This window comes from Salvelinus alpinus, chromosome 15, assembly GCF_045679555.1.
Source record: "Salvelinus alpinus chromosome 15, SLU_Salpinus.1, whole genome shotgun sequence".
NCBI lineage: Eukaryota > Metazoa > Chordata > Actinopteri > Salmoniformes > Salmonidae > Salvelinus > Salvelinus alpinus.
In genome coordinates, this window is record NC_092100.1 from 32,280,389 (window position 1) to 32,304,078 (window position 23,690).

Consider the following 23,690-nt stretch of genomic DNA (forward strand, 5'->3'; position numbering starts at 1 on the left):
TGTAGTCCATGATTGACTGTAGACCCTGCCACATACCTCTCATGTCTGAGCAGCTGAATTGTGACTCTAAAACAACACTCACGGTGTACAGATGTAAAAGAAACAAGGGTGTTTGCATCCTCAACACCATGCATCCCACTGTTGCCATCAGCAGTGACCAGAAGAGTAAAACCGGAAACAGACTACAATCGCACGAAGGTAAATATCTCTGCCATATATGGATAGCCTTTCCAAACACCAAATATTATCTCCTTTTACTATATTACATTAATATTGTTATTACTATTAGTACTATTATTCTATGTAATAGAACCTTTTCGATTCTATTTTATTTTATGCAATAGGTTGGTGTGGATGCACTTGACCACATGGCAAGACTGTACACTGTAAAAGGAGGTACTCGCCGTTGGCCTGTTACGGTGTTCTACAATGTGCTCGACATGCCTGCTATCAACGCGCACGTGTTGTACAAGCAATGCCTTGACTAAACAGTCTGTAGGAGAGTTTTCATCATGGATCTGGCATTTGAGCTTAGTGAGAACCACATGAACGACTAGAAAGAAGCTACAGCCACCAAGCAGTCCGCAAAGGCAGCAGGGCCTCCTGCTCTCCTTCTTCCCCAATCACCACAGCTCCCACTCTGGAAAATGAAGATACCTGCCGACTTGACATTGTACACATGAAACAAGGCCCATGAAAACTGTGTGCAGTGCAACCGATTTGTTTGTGGGCTTGCTCACACAAAGTCCTGAAGCTGTGTGCTGACTGTGGACCCGAAGCATAAAGAGAAGATGAGATTGATTCATGTGTAAAGACACGGGCATAAGGGCACAATACAAATGACTGTTTTTACATCTTGTCATTAATATATTTCCATAAATATTTCTTTATGCAATTCATCCTTTATTATTGTTCATGCACTGGTGCTTTTGTTTCGGAATACAGTACAGCATATAATTTCACATGCACACCTGGCTGGTTATATTATTATTATTATTATATTTTTAGTTTCTACCTTGTCAAAATAAGCCGTATGTTACGTGTACACCCGCTCCCCCTCTCCGGCGCTCAAAGTCGCCAGATTATTACACACAACTGCCACCATCGTTACGTGCACCTGCCCCTCATGAGATTCACCTGGACTCCATCATCTTCCTGATTACCTCCCCTATATCTGTCACTACCCTTTGTTCTTTCCTGAGGTATTATTTACTCTGTTTCATGTCTGTACACTTTTTGTGTTTCTCGTTTTGTTCCATGTTTGTTTATTTATAAAATTATTCACTCCCTGTACATGCTTCCTGACTCCCAGCATACACGTTACAGAATAACGCCTCAACAAAGGGAAGCAACAGGGATAAAAAACTTTTTTTTTTCTGATGACATCAGGTCCAAGTGCTGCTGCTGAGAAAAACAAAACTGAACCTCTATCTAACCCAAAATGCTCTATGAAGATCATTAAAGGGTGGCATTAAAATTAAATTCATACATATAATTTTGTTTTATTGTGGCCATGGAACCTTTGGGCCAGCGTAGCACCCACCAAAATTGTAATGTCAAACACCTTATGAGAGCTTTTAAACGCAATCTCTACTTTCAGAGGTGGACACATCGTTAGGATATCCTGTTGAAGCAGCAAGGACATTTTGGAAAGGACAAGTTGCAAATAGGTATATATAAAAAACAAATATGGCTCAGTTTCATGACCTGGGGAAAATGAGCAAGATTTATTAAAGTGAAATTAAGTCTTGGATTGGTGTTTACTTTGTTTTACTCTGAGCCAAGAAAAACACTGGAAAATAAGTGTTATGCTCTGCTCACGTTACCCTTTGAAACCGCTAACTTCATACAAATGACATCTGTCAACATTCAGTAGAGGTGGTAGCACATTACTGCCATCTAGTCAAATAAAAAGTGTACAGTACAACACAGGAGTATTATATTACATACACTACAATTCAGCCATATTTGAGATTTGACCCAGGATTGACCCCATGTTTGTTTTTTTGCACTTTGCATTTACCGGTATTTCCAGCATGATCCACTAGGTTTGCTGCAGGTAGAAAATCCTATGAAATGTTATTTAATTGAAACAAGCTGTCTCCAATCAATCAATGTCTGGTTGTGCTTGTGTGTTTGGTGGGGAGCTCACCTATGAAAGGGGAGGCAAATCTTAATCACATAAATTCTGTTAAAGGTCCCCAAAGCACACACATCCCTGGGTCGCTCCTCTTTTCAGTTCGCTGCAGCTAGAGACTGGAACACGCTGCAAAAAACACTCAAACTGGACAGTTTATCTCTATTTCTTCATTCAAAGACTCAATCATGGACACTTACTGACAGTTGTGGCCGCTTCGCTTGATGCATTGTTGTCTCTACCTTCTTGCCCTTTGTACTGTTGTCTGTTCCCGATAATGTTTGTACCATATTTTGTGTTGCTACCATGCTGTTTTCATGTCTCTCTTTATGTAGTGTATTTAATTTTTTTATTTTCAATCCCAGCCCCTGTCCCCGCAGAAGGCCTTTTGGTATGCGGTCATTGTAAATAAGATTTCTTAACAGACTTGCCTAGTTAAATAAAGGTTAAATAAAATAAAGCCTATTTGGCAGGGAATACTATTTTTAGATCAGTGATTCACTTTGCTCAAGCTGATCCTCTCCAAAAGACTCAGAAGTTGTAGCTAAAAATTGGTCAATTAAACCAAACATGAAAGTATATTGTAGCAAATTTGGGGGTGGATGACTCGACCGGGACTCGAACCCGGATCTAACGACTGTCAATCCAACACCTTAACTGTATGCAAAAAGTTTGAACCACACAAACACACAGCAGTAGCCAGCCAGTACTAGCTAGCCAGCAAATGCAAGCCAACTTTGTTCCGCTGTTGAGTTTGTTCTATTGGCATGCTAACTTCATGATGAATTCTGCATCTTAGCTAACATTATCATTTGTATCTTCCTGTCAGACTCATACAGTCTAATCCATTCTTTGTGCTGCCAACCTAGGATTTGAACGCACCTCTTAAGCCTACTTCCGGGTATAAATCAAACGAAAATGTAATAGATTTGATTTGTTTTCCGTTATTACATGTCCAATTCTGACAGTAATTGAGAAAACATGTCGATTTCCGATTTTTGTTGTTCAAATTCAGAAACCGAAAACGAAAAATGTGACGTCTTTTCACGTCGTCTTTTGAATCATACAACCAATGAACGGACGTTATACAGACAAGTAGGCTACAGGATCCGATATGCGATTATAAAGATGCTGAGGAAGGGGTGAATCATGGACTTATATCATTGCTATTGATGAAGTCTGATTATCGCCAATACTAAACATTCTCTCCATTATAAAAGCAATTTAGGCAACAATTAAGGAGCCTTTCTAAACCACCTGCTACAACTTCAGGTGGAAAAGAACTGAGCGTGGAATCGTGTCAGTTTCCTTCTTCACTGTTCTACTACCATAAGGCAAAAACTGTTTCTGCAGTGGCTTTGGAATAATCAATTTACGAGAAACAAACGAACGTGTTTTTGATGGGGAATTGTCAGCCAATTCACAGGTCAGTAGTTTCTTCAGTCCAGTTGGTAAACGTGGTATTAGGGGATTCTTGAAATCGGTGAAAAATAGAGTACAATCATATTAAACTCTTCTGTTATTCCAAGAGTTCATTATTAGTAAACTACTTCAAGGTCACACAAATATATTTAGCATTTGTTAAATAATTTATGATATGAAAGTGGAGGTCTGTTTCTAGAACCGTACCGCAATTGAGAATCGAATCATGTTTAGATGGAGTATTTGGCTGTTTAGGCTGCCAGAGCCAATTCGCCTCTAAACAAAACATGTAACATAATAGCTCCCCGATGGAATGTCCTAGGGTGAGTGATCTATCTAGAATCATAAGACCGTAGAGAGCAAGGTGCATCTACCCCCCCTAACTACTAAGGGTGCAGTTAGGGATATAACATTCACCGATACGCATCGATCCCAGGTTCAAATGTTTAAGATATGAGTGCATCGTTTCCAAATGTAATATCCATCGATCAGAAAATCGATTCAAACGCTACGAATCACCTGTAAACTTGAATGTTTTGCTCTAATTACTTTCTAACGTTACCTTCCAAAACGACCTGATCTTTTGTGACATTTGCATTCTCTCCTTCAGTGTTAAACTAAGCACGCAATTATGTTGACAGTCATTGATCTACAAGTCATTTTGCATGCCGGACAACCCCGGACAATATCAGCAGCCTAGTCAAATTGCGCGCTGTGTGCAGCTTCGCGCACTGCCCAACGAGAGGTAGGTCTATTCCTGATCACCTTCAGTATTCAAATGTTTGTAAAATGGCTTGTGCAATGTTATGCTTTATTAGATGAGTGACAACCAATGTAATTTGCTAGGTTATTTTTATCAAATGCGGTGTTAAATTGTGTTTTAATGGAATAAAAGTAGCCCATACTACCGCGAGAGACACAACTCGCATCTGGCTAAAGGTAGGCTACATGCTGATCGGGCTTATATTAGATTGTTCAGGTTCACCATCAGCAATCCGTATACAGTACCAGTCAAGTGTGGACACACCTACTCAAGCAAGGGTTTTTCTTTATTTTTACTATTTTCTACATTGTAGAATAATAGTGAAGACATCAAAACTACTAAATAACACACATGGAATCATGTAGTAACCAAAAAAGTGTTAAACAAATATTATATTTGGGAAACTTCAAAGTAGCCACCCTTTGCCCTGATTACAGCTTTGCACACTTGTCATTCTCTCAACCAGCTTCACCTGGAATTTTTCCAACAGTCTTGTTCCCACATATGCTTAGCACTTGTTAGCTGCTTTTTCTTCACTCTACGGTACATCTCATCCCAAACCATCTCAATTGGGTTGAGGTCGGGTGATTGTGGAGGCCAGGTCATCTGATGCAGCACTCTATCACTCTCCTTCTTGGTCAAATAGCCCTTACACAGCCTGTAGGTGTGTTGGGTCATTGTCCTGTGGAAAAACAAATGATAGTTTCACTAAGAGCAAACAAGATGGGATGCGTATCTCTACAGAATACTGTGGTAGCTGTACTGGTTAAGTGTGCTTGAATTCTAAATAAATGACAGTGTCACCAGCAAAGCACCATCACACCTCTTCCATGCTTCACGGTGGGAACTACACATGCGGAGATCATCCATTCACCTACTCTGCGTCTTCCAGAGACACGGTGGTTGGAACCAAAAATCGCAAAATTGGACTCCTCAGACCAAAGGACAGATTTCCACCGGTCTAATGTCCATTGCTCATGTTTCTTGGCTCAAGCTAGTCTCTTCTTATTATTGGTGTCCTTTTATTAGTGGTTAGCCTAGTGCAGCAATTTGACCTTGAAGGCCTGATTCACACAGCCTCTGAACAGTTGATGTTGAGATGTGTCTGTTACTTGAACTCTGACACATTTATTTGGACTGCAATTTCTGATGCGGGTAGCCTAGTGGTTAGTGTTGGGCCAGTAACCGAAAGGTTGCTGGATCGAATCCCCGAGCTGACAAGGTAAAAATCTGTTGTTCTGCCCCTGAGCAAGGACGTTTACCCACTGTTCACCGGGCGCCAAAGACATGGATGTCGATTAAGGCAGCCCCCTGCACCTCTCTGATTCAGAGGGGTTAGGTTAAATGCAGAAGACACATTTCAGTTGAAGACATTCAGTTGTATCCTCAGCAGCAGAGGTAAATCTGGGTCTTCCTTTCCTGTGGCGGTCCTCATGAGAGCCAGTTTCATCATAGCGCCTGATGGTTTTTGCGACTGCACTTGAAGAAATGTTCAAAGTTATGCAAATTTTCCAGACTGACTGACCTTCATGTCTTTAAAGTAATGGACTGATTCTCTTTGCTTATTTGAGCTGCTGTGGCCATAAAAGGGCTATTTGGTAAAAGACCAAGTCCATATCTTCTGCATATCACCCCTACCTTGTCACAACACAACTGATTGGTTCAAATTCATTAAAAAAAAGAATTTTTCAACAAGGCACACCTTTTAATTGAAATGCATTCCAGGTGACTACCTCATGAAGCTGGTTTAGAGAATGCAAAGCTGTCAAGGCAAAGGGTGGCTATTTGAAGAATCTCAAATATAAAATATATTTTGATCTTGAAGATGTCGCCGAAGAACATGGCTTACGTTTTACATTCTCCCAACCAATTGTGCTTTTTTTGCATTTTGTGTAACTTATTTTAACTTATTGTGTCCATAATGTTGCTGCTACCATCTCTATGACCGAAAATAACTTCTGTACATCAGAAAAGCGATTACTCACCGCGGACTGGAAGAAACTTTTTCTTTTAACGAGTCCGACAAGAAGGATATCCTGCTTTCACTGAAACAGGCCCAGATTCACGCCTTTTGCGTGATGAAAAGACGCAGGAAAAGAGGCCGCAGATCAGGCAACCTTCTGAGAATCCGGAGGCGAGTAAACTCCCATTGCCTTACATTCTTCTTGCTAACGTGCAATCACTGGAAAATAAAATGTATGTCCTACTATGAAGATTATCCTACCAACGGGACATAAAAAATTGCAATATCTTGTGTTTCACTGAGACATGGCTGAACGAAGATACAGACAATATAGAGCTAGTAGGATTTTCCATGCACCGGCAGAACAGACGCTACCTCTGGTAAGACGAGGGGTGGGGGGTTGTGTATTTTTGTAAATAACAGCTGGTGCGCGATGTCTAATATTAAAGAAGTCTTGAGGTATTTCTCGCCTGAGGTAGAGTACCTTATGATAAGCTGTAGACCACACTATCTACCAAGAGTTCTCATCGGTATTATTTGTAGCCGTCTATTTACCACCACAAAGCGAAGCTGGCACTAAGACCGCTCTCAACCAACTCTATAAGGCCATAAGCAAAGAAGAAAATGCACACCCAGAAGTGGCGCTCCTAGTGGCCGGGGAATTTATTGCAAACTGAAATCAGTTTTACCAAACCTTTACCAGCATGTCACGTGCAACCAGGGAAAAATAAATCCTAGACCACCTTTACTCCACACACAGAGATGCATACAAAACTCTCTCCCGCCCTCCATTTGGCAATTCTGACCATAATTCTATCCTCCTGATTCCTGCTTACAAGCAAACACTAAAGCAGGAAGTACCAGTGACTCCCACAATACGGAAGTGGTCAGATCACATGGATGCTACACTAAAGGACTGTTTAACTAGCACAGACTGGAATATGTTCTGGGATTCATCCAATGGCATTGAGGAAAACACCACCTCAGGCATCGGCTTCATCAATAAGCGCATCGACGACGTCGTCCCCGCAGTGATTGTACGTACATATCCCAACCAGAAGCCGTGGATTACAGGCAACATCCGTATCGAGCTAAAGGCTAGAGCTGCCGCTGTCAAGGAGCGAGAGACTAATCAGGACGCTTATAAGAAATCCTGCTATGCCCTCGGACGAAACATCAAACAAGCAAAGCGTCAATACAGGATTAAGATTGAATCCTACTACTCTGACGCTCGTCGGATGTGGCAGGGCTTGAAAACTATTACTGACTACAAAGGGAAACCCAGACGGGGGCTGCCTAGTGACGCGAGCCTACCAGACGAGCTAAATGCCTTTTATACTCGCTTCGAGGCAAGCAACACTGAAGCAAGCACGAGAGCACCCTCTGTTCTGGATGACTGTGATAATGCTCTCAGTAGCCTACGTGAACAAAACCTTTAAACAGGTCAACATTCACAAAGCCGCTGGGCCAGACGGATTATCAGGATGTGTACTCAAAGCATGCGCAGACCAACTGTCAAGTGTCTTCACTGACATTTTCAACCTCTCCCTGACCGAGTCTGTAATACCTACATGTTTCAAGCAGACCACCATAGTCCCTGTGCCCAAGGAAGTGAAGGTAACCTGCCTACATGATTACTGCCATGTGACACTCACGTCGGTAGCCATGAAGTGCTTTGAAAGGCTGGTCATGGCTCACATCAACAGCATCCTCCCGGACACCGTAGACCCACTCCAATTCGCATACCGCCCCAACAGATCCACAGATGGCGCAATCTCAATCGCACTCCACACTGCCCTCCACACTGCCCCTGGACAAAAGGAACACCTATGTGAGAATGCTGTTCATTGACTACAGCTCAGCATTCAACACCATAGTGCCCACAAAGCTCAACACTAAGCTAAGGACTCTGGGACTAAACACCTCCCTCTGCAACTGGATCCTGGACTTGCTGATGGGCTACCCCCAAGTGGTAAGAGTAGGCAACAACACATCTGCCACGCTGATCCTTAACACTGGGGCCTCTCAGGGGTGTGTACTTAGTCCCCCCCTGTACTCCCTGTTCACCCACGACTGCGTGGCCAAACACGGCTCCAACACCATCATTACGTTTGCTGACAACACTACAGTGGTAGGCCTGATCACCGACATGATGAGACTGCCTATAGGGAGGAGGTCAGAGAACTGGCCGTGTGGTGGCAGGACAACAACCTCTCCCTCAATGTGAGCAAGTCTAAGGAGCTGTTCGTGGACTACAGGAAAAGGTGGGCTGAACAGGCCCCCTTTAACATCGACGGGGCTGTAGTGGAGCGGGTCGAGAGATTCAAGTTCCCTGGTGTCCACATCACCAACGAACTATCATGGTCTAAACACACCAAGACAGTTGTGAAGAGGGCACGACAAAACCTTTTTCCACCTCAGGAGACTGAAAAGATTTGTCATGGGTCCACAGATCCTCAAAGGTTCTACAGCCGCACCATCGATAGGATCCTGACCGGTTGCATCACCACCTGGTATGGCAACTGCTTCACATCTGACCGTAAAGAGGGTAGTGCGAATGGCCCAATACATCACTGGGGCCAAGCTTCCTGCCATCCAGGACCTATGTAATAGGCGGTGTCTGAGGAAAGCCCATAAAATTATCAGACTCCAGCCACCCAAGATATAGACAGTTTTCTCTGCTACCGCACGGCAAGAGGTGCCAGTGCGCCAAGCCTAGGACCAAAAGGCTCCTCAACAGCTTCTACCCCCAAGCCATATGACTGCTGAACAATTCATAAAAATCGCCACTGGGCAATTTACATTGACACCGCCACCCCGTCCCTTTTGTACACTGCTGCTACTCGCTGTTGTTTGTTACCTATATATATTCACTTCGCCCCCACCTACATGTACAGATTACCACAACTAGCCTGTACTACCTCAACTAGCCTGTACCCCCGCACACTGACTCGGTACTGGTGCCCCCTGTATATAGCCTCGTTATTCATATAGTGTTACTTTTTATTATTACTTTTTATTTTCTTCTACTTGGTAAATATTTTCTCCTTCTTGAACTGCACTGTTGGTTAAGGGCTTGTAAGTAAGCGTTTCATGGCAAAGTCTACACTTGTTTTATGTGACAAATAAAATGTTATTTTGAATACCCCAAAATGACAAAGTGAAGACATGTTTTTTTGTCATTTTTGCAAATGTATTGAAAATGGAATACAGAAATCTCCTTTAAGTATTCACACCCCTGAGTCAACAGAATCACATATGGCAGCAATTACAGCTGTGAATATTTCTGGGTAAGTCTCTAAGAGCTTTCCACACCTGGATTGTGCAACATTTGCCCATTTTTATTATTTTCAAATTCTTCAAGCTCCGTCGAATTGTTTGTTGATCATTGCTGGACAACCATTTTCAGGTCTTGCCGTAGATTAAAGTCAAAACTGTTAACTCCAGTGTAGATTTGGCCATGTGTTTTAGGTTATTGTCCTGCTGACAGCAGACTGAACCAGGTTTTCCTCTAGGATTTAGACTGTGTTTATCTCCATTCCTTTAAAAAAAAAAAAACTCCCCATCTGGCAGTCCAAAGGACGAATCTGGGTATGGTGGATGGAAGGAGAACGCTACCTGCCCGACTGCATAGTGCTAACTATAACATTTGGAGGAGGAATAATGGTCTGGGGCTGTTTTTCATGGTTCTGGCTAGGCCCCTTAGTTCCAGTGAAGGGAAGTCTTAACGCTACAGCATACAATGACATTCAGACGTTTCTGTGCTTCGAACTTTGTGGCAAAAGTTTGGGGAAGGCCCTTTCTTGTTTCAGGATGACAATGCCCCTGTGCACAGAGCGAGGTCCATACAGAAATGTGACCAACCGGCTCAATTCGGTCTTATGTAGCAAAATTATAATTTTGTTATTTTTTACATTGGATAAAAGTATAGAGTCAGAGCTATAAAATGGTATCATACACTACAGTTGAGGAACAATAGTTAAGTAATTCTGCTTTGAAAGTTGATAAACTTGTAACCTCACTTTTGAGAAAATGGCCCTTGAATGTTTTGGTATGCCTAATGGAGAGCTCTTTGTCTACACCCATTCAGTGTTGTTCACACCCTCTTAAGTTTTAGCCCCACCCAGCTCTTGAAGTATTCACATGTGAGGTCATGTACTAAACAACCAAAGATTTCAAGACTAAAGGCTGGTTTATACTGCAGGTGTGTTCGTAAATTCAATCTGGAGTGCCAGAGTATGCTCTGGGTGTCCGTAAACTCAGTGTTGTCAGATTGTCCATTCGTAAATTCAGGGCGTTTCGCTCTCGGAGCATTCCGAGCACACACAAGACGCTCTGGCTGAGGAGTAGGGTTGATCTGAGCATTCTGACCCTAACAGCGGTAGTCAAGGACCCAAGCTAACTGGCTATTTTGGCTAGCTTGCTAGTTACTTCCAGACACAAATGAGAGAACAGCTCACTCTGACAATTTTACTCGCCCTAGTAGAGCTGGTGAGGCTGTTATGTTCTACAGAGCGTTGAGGACTGCAATTGTGCTGCTGGCAACAATTTTATTTAAAACATTTGCCAACGTTTACTCACACTGGCCATATTCAACGGGTATTGAGTGTTCATAAATTCGTCAGTTATTCTGCCCTCTGACACACTCAGACGAGTGCTCTGAAATCAGAGTAGATAGCCAGAAGTTGTCGCAGTGACATCATGAACAATCTATTGAAATGGTTAATTGCATAGTGGAGTCTTTTTTTTTTAGCTAGCTAGTTAAACAATGAACCATAATCCCAACTCATAACTTTACTACCCAGTGTGACGACCCTCCCACTCTGTCTGCCGTATTCTGTCTCTTTGCTCTTGTTTTCCTTAATAGGATGTCGGTGGGCGGAGCCGGGAGGGTCGTCAGCGAAATGGGACACACCTGAGCTCGGCTGTGTCCCGGGATAAATACACCTCTTACCCATTCATTGGGGAGACTCTCTCCATGCAGACACTGATAGATTTTGGTTGTGGCCATTTGTTTGCTTTGGCACCTTTCAACACCCCTCATTATCACATTTATGCACGAAAACACTCACTTACACTACTGATTACTGACTACACACACCATTGTTAATTGTATTTAGTTTACTTCAGTTAATAAATAGATTTTGTCTCCCTTTTTGTTACGAACTTCGAGCCGGTTCGTGACACCCAGCATGAATCTGCAGGTAAATAACCAAACAGGTTCAATGTTAGCTAGCTAAGATTAGGCTACAGCTAGCAACGCAAATGGCTCAGAGTTTCGAATAGTATCACTGCACATATCATACATGTCATGTTAGCTAGCGAGCCAGGCAGCTGACATTAGCTAGCTAACAGTACATTTTAACTTGAAATGAAAATAAACTTTTTGACAAAATTAGAAATGTGTAATATCTTCTAAATGTAGCTAGCTAGACTATTTTACCCATATACATGGATGGATTCCTCTCCCTCTGTCACCGATGCCATGGTTGCCTTAGTTTGAAGATGTAATTCAGAGACAACAGCCTTCTGTGTGGACTCTTTTGGACTCTGATTGCAAATTTGCAATGAAACGCCAGAATCTCCTCAGCTGTCATACTCTAATTCCACCGTGCTTTCCACTGATTTCAGAACTCAGTCCTCCAGAAAGTGGAGAGCACCTTTGCAGTTCTACTAAGTGATATGTTTTTTAAAAAGCAGTGTTAGAAAGGATTGCCTACACATACTGACCAGGTCATGTTATAGACAGAAGCGTGCTACATGGCAGTCCAATCCGAACTTATCTCTCGGCATGTCCAGTCCAGCCATTATCTTAGGAGCCTTCCCACTTCCCACTATGATTGACTGTCTTTTTCTGTGGCTAAACCAACAATGCGTGTAATTTAACAATTTTATTTGTATTTACAGATGGCATACAAGTTTGTTATTAAGGCACATAAAAGTTCACACGTTCCAGATGGCATTTCTGCCAAAAAAAGGATTTTGATTTAAAAAAAAGTTTGTTCAAATGGCTCTCCTGTGAAGTAGTGACGAGCGACATACGCCTAGTTTCCTGAAATTAGTCACAAATGGTTTGTCGAGATCGGTTTGGAAGAACTTGACTGGCCTGCAGAGAGCCCTGAACTCAACCACATTGAACACCTTTGGGATGAATTGGAACACCGACTGCGAGCCTGGCCTACTTGTCCAACATCAGTGCCCAAAATCACTAATGCTCTTGTGGCTGAATGGAAGCAAGTTCCCACAGCAATGTACCACAATCTACTAGAAAGCCTTCCCCAGAAGAGTGGAGGCTGTAATAGCAGCGAAGGGGGTACCAACTCCATAATAATGCCCATGATTTTGGAATGAGATGTTCGACAAGCACATAGTATTGGTCATGTGTTGTATATTCAGTGTCTGCTTTTTTATTTTTTACCCATGTACCAATAGGGCCCTTCTATGTGACTCAATGGAAAACCAGAGAACCTCTTTGGTTTAATCTGTTTTAGATATTCATTGCTCAACTGCGGGACCTTGCATGTGTGGGGTAAAGAAATTGGGTGATCATTCAAAATTCCATGAAACGTATTATGTTGTGACATTTTTACTACTGAACTTATTTTTGCTTATAAAGGGATTGAGTACTTATTGACGCAATACATTTCAGCTTTGAATTTTTTATTAATTTGTCAGAATTTCTAAAAACATAATTATATTTTGACATTATGGGGTATTGTGTGTAAACCAGTGAAAAACCCCTCAATTTAATCAATTTTTAAATTCGGCCTGTAAGACAACACAATCTGGAGAATGTCAAGGAGTGTGAACTTTGAAGACACTGTGTATATACAGTATACACTGAAAAAAATATATACACAACATTCAACATGTTCATATAAGGAAATCAGTTAATTGAAATAAATTCATTAGGGCCTAATCTATGGATTTCACGAGTTGATAACAGATACCTTAAAAGGTAGGGCCGTGGATCAGAAAACCAGTCTGTATCTGGTGTGACCACCATTTGCCTCATGCAACGTGTCACATTTCCTTCGCATAGGGATGATCAGGCTGTTGGTTGTGGAATGTTGTCCCACTCTTCAATGGCTGTGCAAAGTTGCTGGATATTGGTTTGAAACCGAAACACGCTGTCGTACACGTTGATCAAGAGCATCTCAAACATGCTCAATGGGTGACATGTCTAGTGAGTATGCAGGCCATGGAAGAACTGGGACTTTTTCAGCTTCCAGGAATTGTGTACAGATCCTTGCTACATTGGGCTGTGCATTATCATGCTGAAATATGAGGCGGTGGATCAATGGCATTACAATGGACCTCAGGATCTCATCATATCTCTGTGTGTTCAAATTGACATCAATAAAATGCAATTGTGTTTGTTGTCCGTAGCTTATGCCTGCCCATACTGTAACCCCACCGCCACCATCTGGCACACTGTTCACAATGTTGACATCAGCAACCGCTTGCCAACAGAACACCATACTGCCACCTGCCCGGTACAGTTGAAACCGGGATTCAGCCGGGAAGAGGACACTTCTCCAGTGTGCCAGTGACCATCGAAGGCGAGCATTTGCCCACTGAAGTCGGTTACGACACCGAACTGCAGTCAGGTCAAGACCCTGGTGAGGACGACGAGCACGCAGATGCACTTCACTGAGACTTTCTGACAGTGTGCAGAAATTCTTAGGTTGTACAAATTCAGTTTCATCAGCTGTCTGCGTGGCTGGCCTCAGACATCACACAGTTGAATAAGCCGGATGTGGCGGTCCTGGGCTGGCGTATTTACACTTGGTCTGCGGTTGTGAGGCCAGTTGGACGAACTGCCAAATTCTCTAAAACAATGTTTGAGGCAGCTTATGGTAGTGACATTAACATATAATTATCTGCCAACAGCTCTGGTGGGCAGTCCTGCAGTCACCATGCCAATTGCACGCAGTTGACAAAACTGCCAATTTTTAGGGGCCTTTTATTGTGCTCAGTACAAGGTGCACGTGTGTAATGATCATGTTGTTTAATCAGCTTCTTGATATGTCACATCTGTCAGGTGGATGGAAAACGAGAAATGGTCACCTAACAGGGATGTAAACAAATTAGTGCACAAAATTTGAGAGAATTAAGCTTTTTGTGCATGTGGAAATTGTCTGGGATATATTTAAGATCATTAAACATGGGACCAACACTTTACATACTGTATTTTTGTTCCAGTGTACGGTGCATTCAAAGTATTCAGACCCCTTCACTTTTTCCACATATTTGTAAAAATGTTCTAATTTATAAAATATCACACATATATAAGTATTCAGACCCTTTACTCTACTTTTGTTGAAGCACCTTTTGGCAGTGACTACAGCCTCAAGTCTTCTTGGGTATGACGCTACAAGTTTGGTACACCTTCATTTGGGGAGTTTCTACCATTCTCTGCAGCTCCGCTCAAGCTCTTTCAGGTTGGATGGGGAGCATCGCTGCACAGCTATTTTCAGGTCACTCCAGAGATGTACGATCGAGTTCAATTCAGGGCTTTGGCTGGGCAACTCAAGGACATTCGAAGACTTGTCACTCCTGCGTTGGGGAAAGGGGGATACCTAGTCAATTGTAAAACTGAAGTGTGTCTTCAGCATTTAACCCAGCCCCTCTGAATCAAAGCGGTGCTGGCTACCTTCATCGACATCCACGTTTCGGCACGTTGCTCAGGGGCAGAATGACAGATTTGACCTTGGCAGCTCGTGGATTCGATCCAGCAACTTTTCGGTTACTGGCCCAATGCTCTATAAACCACTAGGCTACCTGCCGCCCCGTTGTCTTGGTTGTGTGCTTAGTTGTTGTCCTGTTGGAAGGTGAACCTTCGCCCCAGTCGGAAGTCCTGAGCACTCTGGAGCAGGTTTTCATCAAGGGTCTCTCTGTACTTTGCTCCGTTCATCTTTCTCTTGATCCTGACTAGTTTCCCAGTCCCTGCCGCCAAAAACCATCACCACAGCGTGATGTTGCCATCACCATGGTTCACCGTAGGGATGGTACAAGGTTTCCTCCAGGCGTGACGCTTGGCATTCAGGCAAAATAGTTCAATTTTGGTTTCATCAGACCAGAGAATCTTGTTTCTCAAATCAAATTTTATTTGTCACATACACATGGTTAGCAGATGTTAATGTGTGTGTAGTGAAATGCTTGTGCTTCTAGTTCCGACAATGCAGTAATAACCAACGAGTAATCTAACCTAACAATTCCACAATAACTACCTTATACACACAAGTGTAAAGGGATAAAGAATATGTACATAAAGATATATGAATGAGTGATGGTACAGAACGGCATAGGCAAGATGCAGTAGATGGTATCGAGTACAGTATATACATATGAGATGAGTAATGTAGGGTATGTAAACGTATAAAAGTGCCATTGTTTAAAGTGGCTAGTGATACATGTATTACATAAAGATGGCAAGATGCAGTAGATGGTCTGAGTCCTTCACGTGCCTTTTGGCAAACTCCAAGTGGGCTGTAATGTGCTTTTTACTGAGGAGTGGCTTCCATCTGGCCATTCTACCTTAAAGGCATGATTGGTGGAGTGCTGCAGAGGTGGTTGTCCTTGCGGAAGGTTCTCCCATCTCCACAGAGGAACTGGAGCTCTGTCGGAGTGACCATCAGGTTCTTGATCACCTCCCTGACCATGGCCCTTCTCTCCCGATTGCTCAATTTGGCCGGGCGGCCAGCTTTAGGGAGAGTCTTGGTGGTTCCAAATGTCTCCCATTTCAGAATGATGGAGGCCACTGTTCTTGGGGACCTTCAATGCTGCAGAAATGTTTTGGTACCCTTCCTCAGATCTCTGCCTCGAAACAATCCTGTCTCGGAGCGCTACGGACAATTCCTTCGACCTCATGGCTTGGTTCTTGCTCTGACATGCGCTGTCAACTGTGGGACCTTATATAGACAGGTATGTGCCTTTCCAAATCATGTTCAGTCAATTGAATTTACAACTGGTGGACTCCAAGTTGTAGAAACATCTCAAGGATGATCAATGGATATTAGATGCACCTGAGCTCAATTTCGAATCTCATAGCAAAGGGTCTGAATTCTTATGTAAATAAGGTATTTCAGTTATCACTTTGTCATTATGGGGTGTTGGGTGTAGATTGAGGAAAACAAATAATTTAATCAATTTTAGAATAAGGCTGTAACGTAACAATGTGAAAAGTCAAGGGGTCTGAATACTTTCCGAATGCACTGTGTATATACACTGAGTGTACAAAACGTTAAGGACACCTTCCGAATATTGAGATGCGCCCCCCCTTTTGCCCTTGGAACAGCCTCAATTAGTCGGGGTATGACTCTACAAGGTGTCGCAAGCATTCCACAGGAATGGCCCGTGTCGATTCCAGTGCTTCCCACAGTTGTGTCAAGTTGGCTGGTTGTCCTTTGGGTGGTGGACCATTCTTGATGCACACGGGAAACTGTTGCGCATGAAAAACCCATCAACGTTGCGATTCTTGACACTAGCCTGACATGTCAACTCTTGAGGCTTAAATATCCTTCTTTAACCTGTCTCTTCCACTTCATGTAAACTGATTTTGTAAATTTGACAAATTACCATCAATAAGGGACCATAGCTTTCAACTGGGCAGTCTGTCATGGAAAGATAAGGTTTCCTTAATGTTTTGTACTCTGTGTATATGTATTTTAATGCAAATCATAGCGTATAGATAAAGAGAACACAATGCATTAAAAATGTATATCTGTAGGCTACATTTGAGGTTTTCTTTAATTATTTTTATCTGGTGAAAGTGCGTAGCTTAAGTTTTAAGGCCTGACTGTACACTCTCCAAATACGCATGCTTTTGGGAACTTGGGCAGAAAAAGTTAATGTTGCTCCGTTGAGGCAAAAAGGAGAAATGTCGGAGTTTAATTCAATAACAGAAAAACTGCGAAATGGAGAGCTGAAAATAAATAGAAGGGAGGGCCAGAACACTAGCCAAATGTTTGGGAAAGATTTGGTGAAATGATATAAGGGGATGATATGTTGTGTGATGATTGTGAGGCACTATAGAAATTCAATAGCCCCAAGACAAGGACTTCAAAATGGCACATCAAGGGAACTGTAGTTTAGGCCTACTGTTCAGATTAGTTCAATTGAATTACATTGACTGGAGGTGTATAACCTCTCACATAACCTAAAACAGTGGTCGTCAATCTCCAAGGCATTCCCAGTCGGTCACCAAACATTTCTGTAAAAAAAACAACAATAAAGCCTTGCGTTCATTATTTTATTTTTTTATCCATTTCGCGCTGTTAGCGGAAGGTGCACTTGATTCAGCAACTCTATCGCCGGGAATGTAAAATGTTCCCATTTTTTTTAACCATTTCATGTGTCAATGTAGAACTCCGCCTACCCAGCAGGCCCAAACAGCAAATCAAGTGCACATATAGGCTTACCGCTGGCAAAATCTTATTTTTATTTCACCTTTATTTTAGTAGTTGAGAACAAGTTCTCATTTACAACTGCGACCTGGCCAAGATAAAGCAAAGCAGTTCGATACATACAACAACACAGAGTTACATATGGAATAAATAAACATACAGTCAATAGTACAGTAGAAAAAGTTTATATACAGTATGTGCAAATGAGATAAGATAAGGGAGGTAAGGCACTAAATAGGCCATGGTGGCGAAGTAATTACAATATAGCAATTAAACACTGGAATGGTAGATGTGCAGAAGATGAATGTGCAAGTAGAGATACTGCGGTGCAAAGGTGCAAGAAATACATAAATACAGTATAGGGATGAGGTAGTTGGATGGGCTATTTACAGATGGGATATGTACAGGTGCAATGATCTGTGAGCTGTTCTGACAGCTGGTGCTTAAAGCAAGTGAGGGAGATATGTGTCTCCAGCTTCAGTGATTTTTGCAGTTCGTTCCAGTCATTGGCAGCAGAGAACTGGAAGGAAATAAGGAATTGGTTTTGGCGGTGACCAGTGAGATATACCTGCTGGAGTGCGTGCTACGGGTGGGTGCTGGTATGGTGACCAGTGAGCTGAGATAAGGCGGGGCTTTACCTAGCAAAGACTTGTAGATGACCTGGAGCCAGTGGGTTTGGCGATGAGTATGAAGCGAGGGCCAGCCAACGAGTGCGTACAGGTCGCAGTGGTGGGTAGTATATGGGGCTTTGGTGACAAAACGGATGGCACTGTGATAGACTGCATCCAATTTGTTGAGTAGAGTGTTGAAGACTATTTTGTAAATGACATCGCCGAAGTCGAGGATCGGTAGGATGATCAGTCTTACAAGGGTATGTTTGGCAGCATGAGTGAAGGATGCTTTGTTGCGTAATAGGAAGCTTTCATTTTGGATCGGAGATGCTTAATGTGAGTCTGGAAGGAGAGTTTACAGTCTAACCAGACTGTAACGTTCGTCGTAATCCTCCTCGTCTGAGGAGGAGCAAGGATCGGACCAAAGCGCAGCGTGGTTTGAATACATGATTTAATTATATGAACGAAGACGAAAAAACACTTGACAAAATACAAAACAATAAACGACGTGAACAAACGAATGAAAACAGTACCGTGTGGCGAACAAACACAGACACGGCAACAATCACCCACAAACAAACAGTGAGAACAGCCTACCTTAATATGGTTCTCAATCAGAGGAAACGTAAAACACCTGCCCCTGATTGAGAACCATATCAGGCTAGTTGACAATGAATCCAACATAGAAACACATAACATAGAATGCCCACCCAGCTCACGTCCTGACCAACTAAACAATACAGAACAAAGGAAATAAGGTCAGGAACGTGACACAGACACCTAGGTATTTGTAGTTGTCCACATATTCTAATTCAGAACCGTCCAGAGTAGTGATGCTGGACGGGCAGGCAGGTGTGGGCAGCGATCAGTTGAAGAGCATGCATTTAGTTTTACTTGCATTTAAGAGCAGTTGGAGGCCACGGATGGAGAGTTGTATGGCTATATAGCTCAGATTACCGTATCTGCAGTTTCCTTGAGCCATAGACTGTAAAAAGAAGCCTCGAGCGCACAGAAAAATTGATACTGTGATATTTCAAAGCTTTTAAAACCATGAGCTGCAGTTTTTAAGATAATGTTTTAAGTTATTCAACACTGTCAACATTTTATTTGTTATAAGCCATAAAATGCACATTCTCTATACTTCCACTCATGCTACAACCAGCACTGTAGCTGAAATTAATGAATAGCAAAGTGTTTCGATAAGCTTGCATTGTTATTGTTAGCGGCTTTTGTCTTTTTTTAATATCAAGGAATATTTGACTTTCTTTCGTTTTTATAATTTCAAAATGGTCTGAGAAGAACAACATTGACAGGGCAATTCAAGCATAGTCATTATGCAGTGATAATGTATTGGGCCTATAGCCTACTGCACAAACCTCATTGCTATAGAACTGTTTTTAATAGGTTAATGTTGCATAGCCTTACGTTTTAATTATGTCATGTTTTTAAATAAATCTCGACTTTGATTTTGATTCAGAATTGATCTTGACACTAACCTTTTCTGTGACTACTAGCCAAATATATAATATTAACTCCTGCAGAATTAAGCCTTTCTTACAGTAAATAATACACCAAATGTACATTTTGACTTGGGAACAGGCCTATCTATGTAAAAAAAATAGACCTATCAAAAAAATCCCTCCACCATCTGACTGTTGTGCATTTTCTATATTTACGGGTTACGGTTGGGTGCTGGCCTCAGATTTTCACTTCATCAAATAGTCAGGCGGTTGTGGATGGGTTATTAGCAATTGCGGGCGGGTGAACAAGTGCAAAAACTGCATACTAAACATCCCTCTTTTCCAACCGTTTATTCTTACAGAGTGACCACAGTGTTCACATGAACACGTTGCTGGAGAACAACCAGAGAAGATATTGTCTCTGCCGTTCCTGTGGGATATGAATGACAGCTTGAGAATGTCACCTGAGATCATGATGTTTCACCAAATGATGGAACAAGCCCAGAACGCCAGCTCTGAAGCACTCGCCCACATCTGCAATAAGAGTGCAAGTGGAGACTCACTACAGCTGCCCACCTTCTCCACAGCAGCCAAAGTCAGAGTGATCATTACTTTTACTCTGTGTGCCATGTCAGCTGTCTGTAACCTAGCTGTGCTGTGGGCTGCCAATACTAACGGCAAGCGCAAGTCCCATGTTAGGATATTAATAATTAACCTGACTGTGGCAGACCTGCTGGTGACTTTCATCGTCATGCCTGTTGATGCTGTCTGGAATATCACAGTTCAGTGGCAGGCAGGAGACGCCGCCTGTAGGCTGCTGATGTTCATGAAACTTGTTGCCATGTACTCCTGTGCTTTTGTCACAGTGGTCATTAGCTTGGACCGCCAGTCTGCTATCCTCAACCCACTAGCCATCAATGAGGCCAAGAAGAGAAGCAAAATCATGTTGTCTGTGGCGTGGGCGATGAGTGTGATTCTGTCTGTTCCCCAGGTGAGGCTCTGGTTAAGAGAGGTTTCATGTTTTATCTCCTCAGCCTAATCTCAAGACACCACCACAAGGATACAACTATACTTCTGGTATACCCCAGGGATGTTAAATGTTTTAAGTAAAACATCAAATGACATAACCCTGCAGCAGCATTATAGCACATTACTGACTTGATGCATGTTGTCAGGTTCACTTACCAAGAATAGAACATTTTGATTTTGACAGCAATTAGAAATGTAGTAATGGGAAGCACTAATTAAGAAAACTAAACGCTTTCCTGAAGGGAATTTCAGTACAGGTGTTGCAGTTAATATTGTCCATGGTTTAAGAGTAACCTTTAAATGTGATTGATAACTGGTGAATAGGGCCATCATTTACTGACTCCTGGTTATGACATTAATTTTACATTTGGAGGCTCTGCAATAAAATCCATTAAACTACATAGGCTTTGAGAAATGGAATCACTGAAAGAAGCCCTTACCTGCAATTAATTTCAAGCATTCAACGCTTGCCTCTTCACCTTTGTGCAAATTCAGTGAAATGAGCAGTTAAACATGGTATTAGTCACATTGCAGACTAGGCAAGAGCAATTTTCTGCTGCATGAAACACTAGTATTTCATGCAGTATATCACTTAAGACAAGCAATAGAATTATGGTTAAAGACCATACTATTTTTATTGTTAAAAACAAACATTTCCTTTGTGTTGTCATATAGATGCTGATATTCCACAGCGTGACCATCACAGTCCCAGAAAAGTTTACCCAGTGCACTACCCGTGGGAGCTTTGTCCAACACTGGCAGGAAACCCTGTACAACATGTTCACCTTTGCCTGTCTATTCCTGCTGCCACTGATCATCATGATCGTCTGTTACACACGGATCCTGGTGGAGATATCCAGTCGTATGACCCATGGAAACAGTAGGTCAAATGACATATTTTACTGTCAATTGTAGTATTCTAGTGGTAGTTATTTCTAGGTGTAGTAGTATACAGTTGTTCATGAGGGGGTTACTAAGAGCACTGCATATTGATGATAAAGGTAATATAAACATATTGACATATGGTGTTGAGATTAGGAGAAAGTGTTTATTTCCTTGTTTCAGTGTCTTCTAAGGAGATACATCTCAGACGCTCCCACAACAACATTCCAAAAGCACGGATGAGGACTTTGAAAATGAGCATTGTTATCGTGACTTCCTTCATCGTCTGCTGGACCCCTTACTACCTGTTGGGACTGTGGTACTGGTTCTTCCCAGACGATATGGATGAGACGGTCTCTCATTCTTTGACTCATATGCTCTTTATTTTTGGCCTCTTCAATGCCTGTTTGGACCCGATAACTTACGGCCTGTTCACTATCCATTTCCGCCATGGCCTGAAGCGCTACTGTCGGAGCACAGCCACGTTCAGCCGTGAGTCAGAGAACAACACTACCCTGACCGGCTCTTTCAGGTGCTCTTCCTTCCGCATGACACGGCTTACCCAGCAAGGCCAGACCACCATCACTGGCCAGATGGCAGAGGAGGAACAGGGCAAGAAACCCTGCCGCTATAGCAACTACCTCACAGTTCACAGCAGTGGAGGTGACCCATGTCCGGCCAATCCTGAAAGCATGATATGAGGGATTAGAATAAGTCCTACTTAAGAACATTGCTTATACCCTCATCTGTTGGCTGACAATGAATAACTTGAATACTTTTGTGCTGTAAGAAAGCACATTTTGCTTACATTTGCATTCAGCCAGACATGGCTTAAAGTGTAAATCATAAGACACTTATCTGCATATTACTTCAAACGGTAGTACTCCCGTAGTGGTCTTTGGAAAAACATTTTTCATTCAATAGAGCCATACAGACCAAGTATACCAGGAAAAACAATATATCCAATTTCCTCAAGATGTGCAAAGGAGGAAGCTTATAAATGAATTGCTCTTTCATCTTGCAGGCAGAAATGACATATGCAGTGTAAAAAGTGGGATGACGCTGTTGTTGGTCTGAAGTGCTTTTACTGATTGGAATGATTGAAAATTATGCTTTGGTTTGTTCAACTTATTCTATATAAAATTTGCCTGGGAAAAAAATAAATAATAATTTGACAGATCAATTACGTTTTTTAAATTGAATGAAAGCTTCTAAATTGCTTTCAACACTGCATGCTCATTGAATAGTGGTGGGGGCAATGTAGCAGCCGCAGCCTATCAGAAGAGTTGGAGGCGTGAATTATTGGGAAGTGGCTTTCAGGTTGCTGTTTTTTCCATCCTGTGAGTGAATGTCATTCCAGTTAATGTGGTCTACTTTAGTCACTTGTACACTGCCAGCATATGTAATGATACTTGCTTAAGAGCATGTGATACTGAAAACCCTGGTAAGATTTGTATATGTTAAGGTAGACAATGCTTGTTTGCAATATTGTAGCTACGAAATGTGAAAGACTTATGTAAAGAATGTTTGGAAAAGTTTTTGAACAAGCTTTTTTTTTATTTACAGGAAATTTATTTAATTGCTTGTAACCCAATTTGAAGAAATGTGGATATGTAATTCCTATTTTTAAAATATGACAAATGGGCTCTATTTAGGCTACATTAAATATTAGTTTGTATTTATTACTTTTAACCAAAGGGGACCAGTAAGTTGAGTGTTGAAATTTGAAATATAGTTTTGGTAATAATCAAATAAAACTGTGTGCATTGAATCTACTGTAGTCGTTATTCAAACTTAGTCTTGTACACTGACAGCATATGTACTGATACTGGAATTGCTTAGTTTCATCAAATCTAGCATTTTACAATTGAGAACCTAACCCATTTACTTGTAACCAGTTGAAGTAATTTTTTGGGGTTGATCCAGAGTCATTTTAGACAGTGTGGACTTGGAACAAAACTGTAAATGTAGGCAAATTCAGTCCGATGACATCTAGATGCTCAACTTGTGGTTCA

The 23,690-nt window shown here is 42.0% G+C and overlaps 1 protein-coding gene across 1 annotated transcript; it reads left to right on the forward strand.

Annotated features, from left to right (window-relative positions):
- The first annotated feature begins 3,387 nt into the window (after window positions 1-3,387).
- On the forward strand, window positions 3,388-23,446 carry gnrhr4 (gonadotropin releasing hormone receptor 4). The gene is made up of 4 exons (XM_071343338.1): window positions 3,388-3,563; window positions 20,127-20,755; window positions 21,469-21,673; window positions 21,859-23,446. Exons 2-4 carry the CDS (start codon window positions 20,204-20,206, stop codon window positions 22,374-22,376), a joined length of 1,275 nt encoding a protein of 424 aa, XP_071199439.1. The 5' UTR covers window positions 3,388-3,563; window positions 20,127-20,203; the 3' UTR covers window positions 22,377-23,446.
- The last annotated feature ends 244 nt before the right edge of the window (window positions 23,447-23,690 follow it).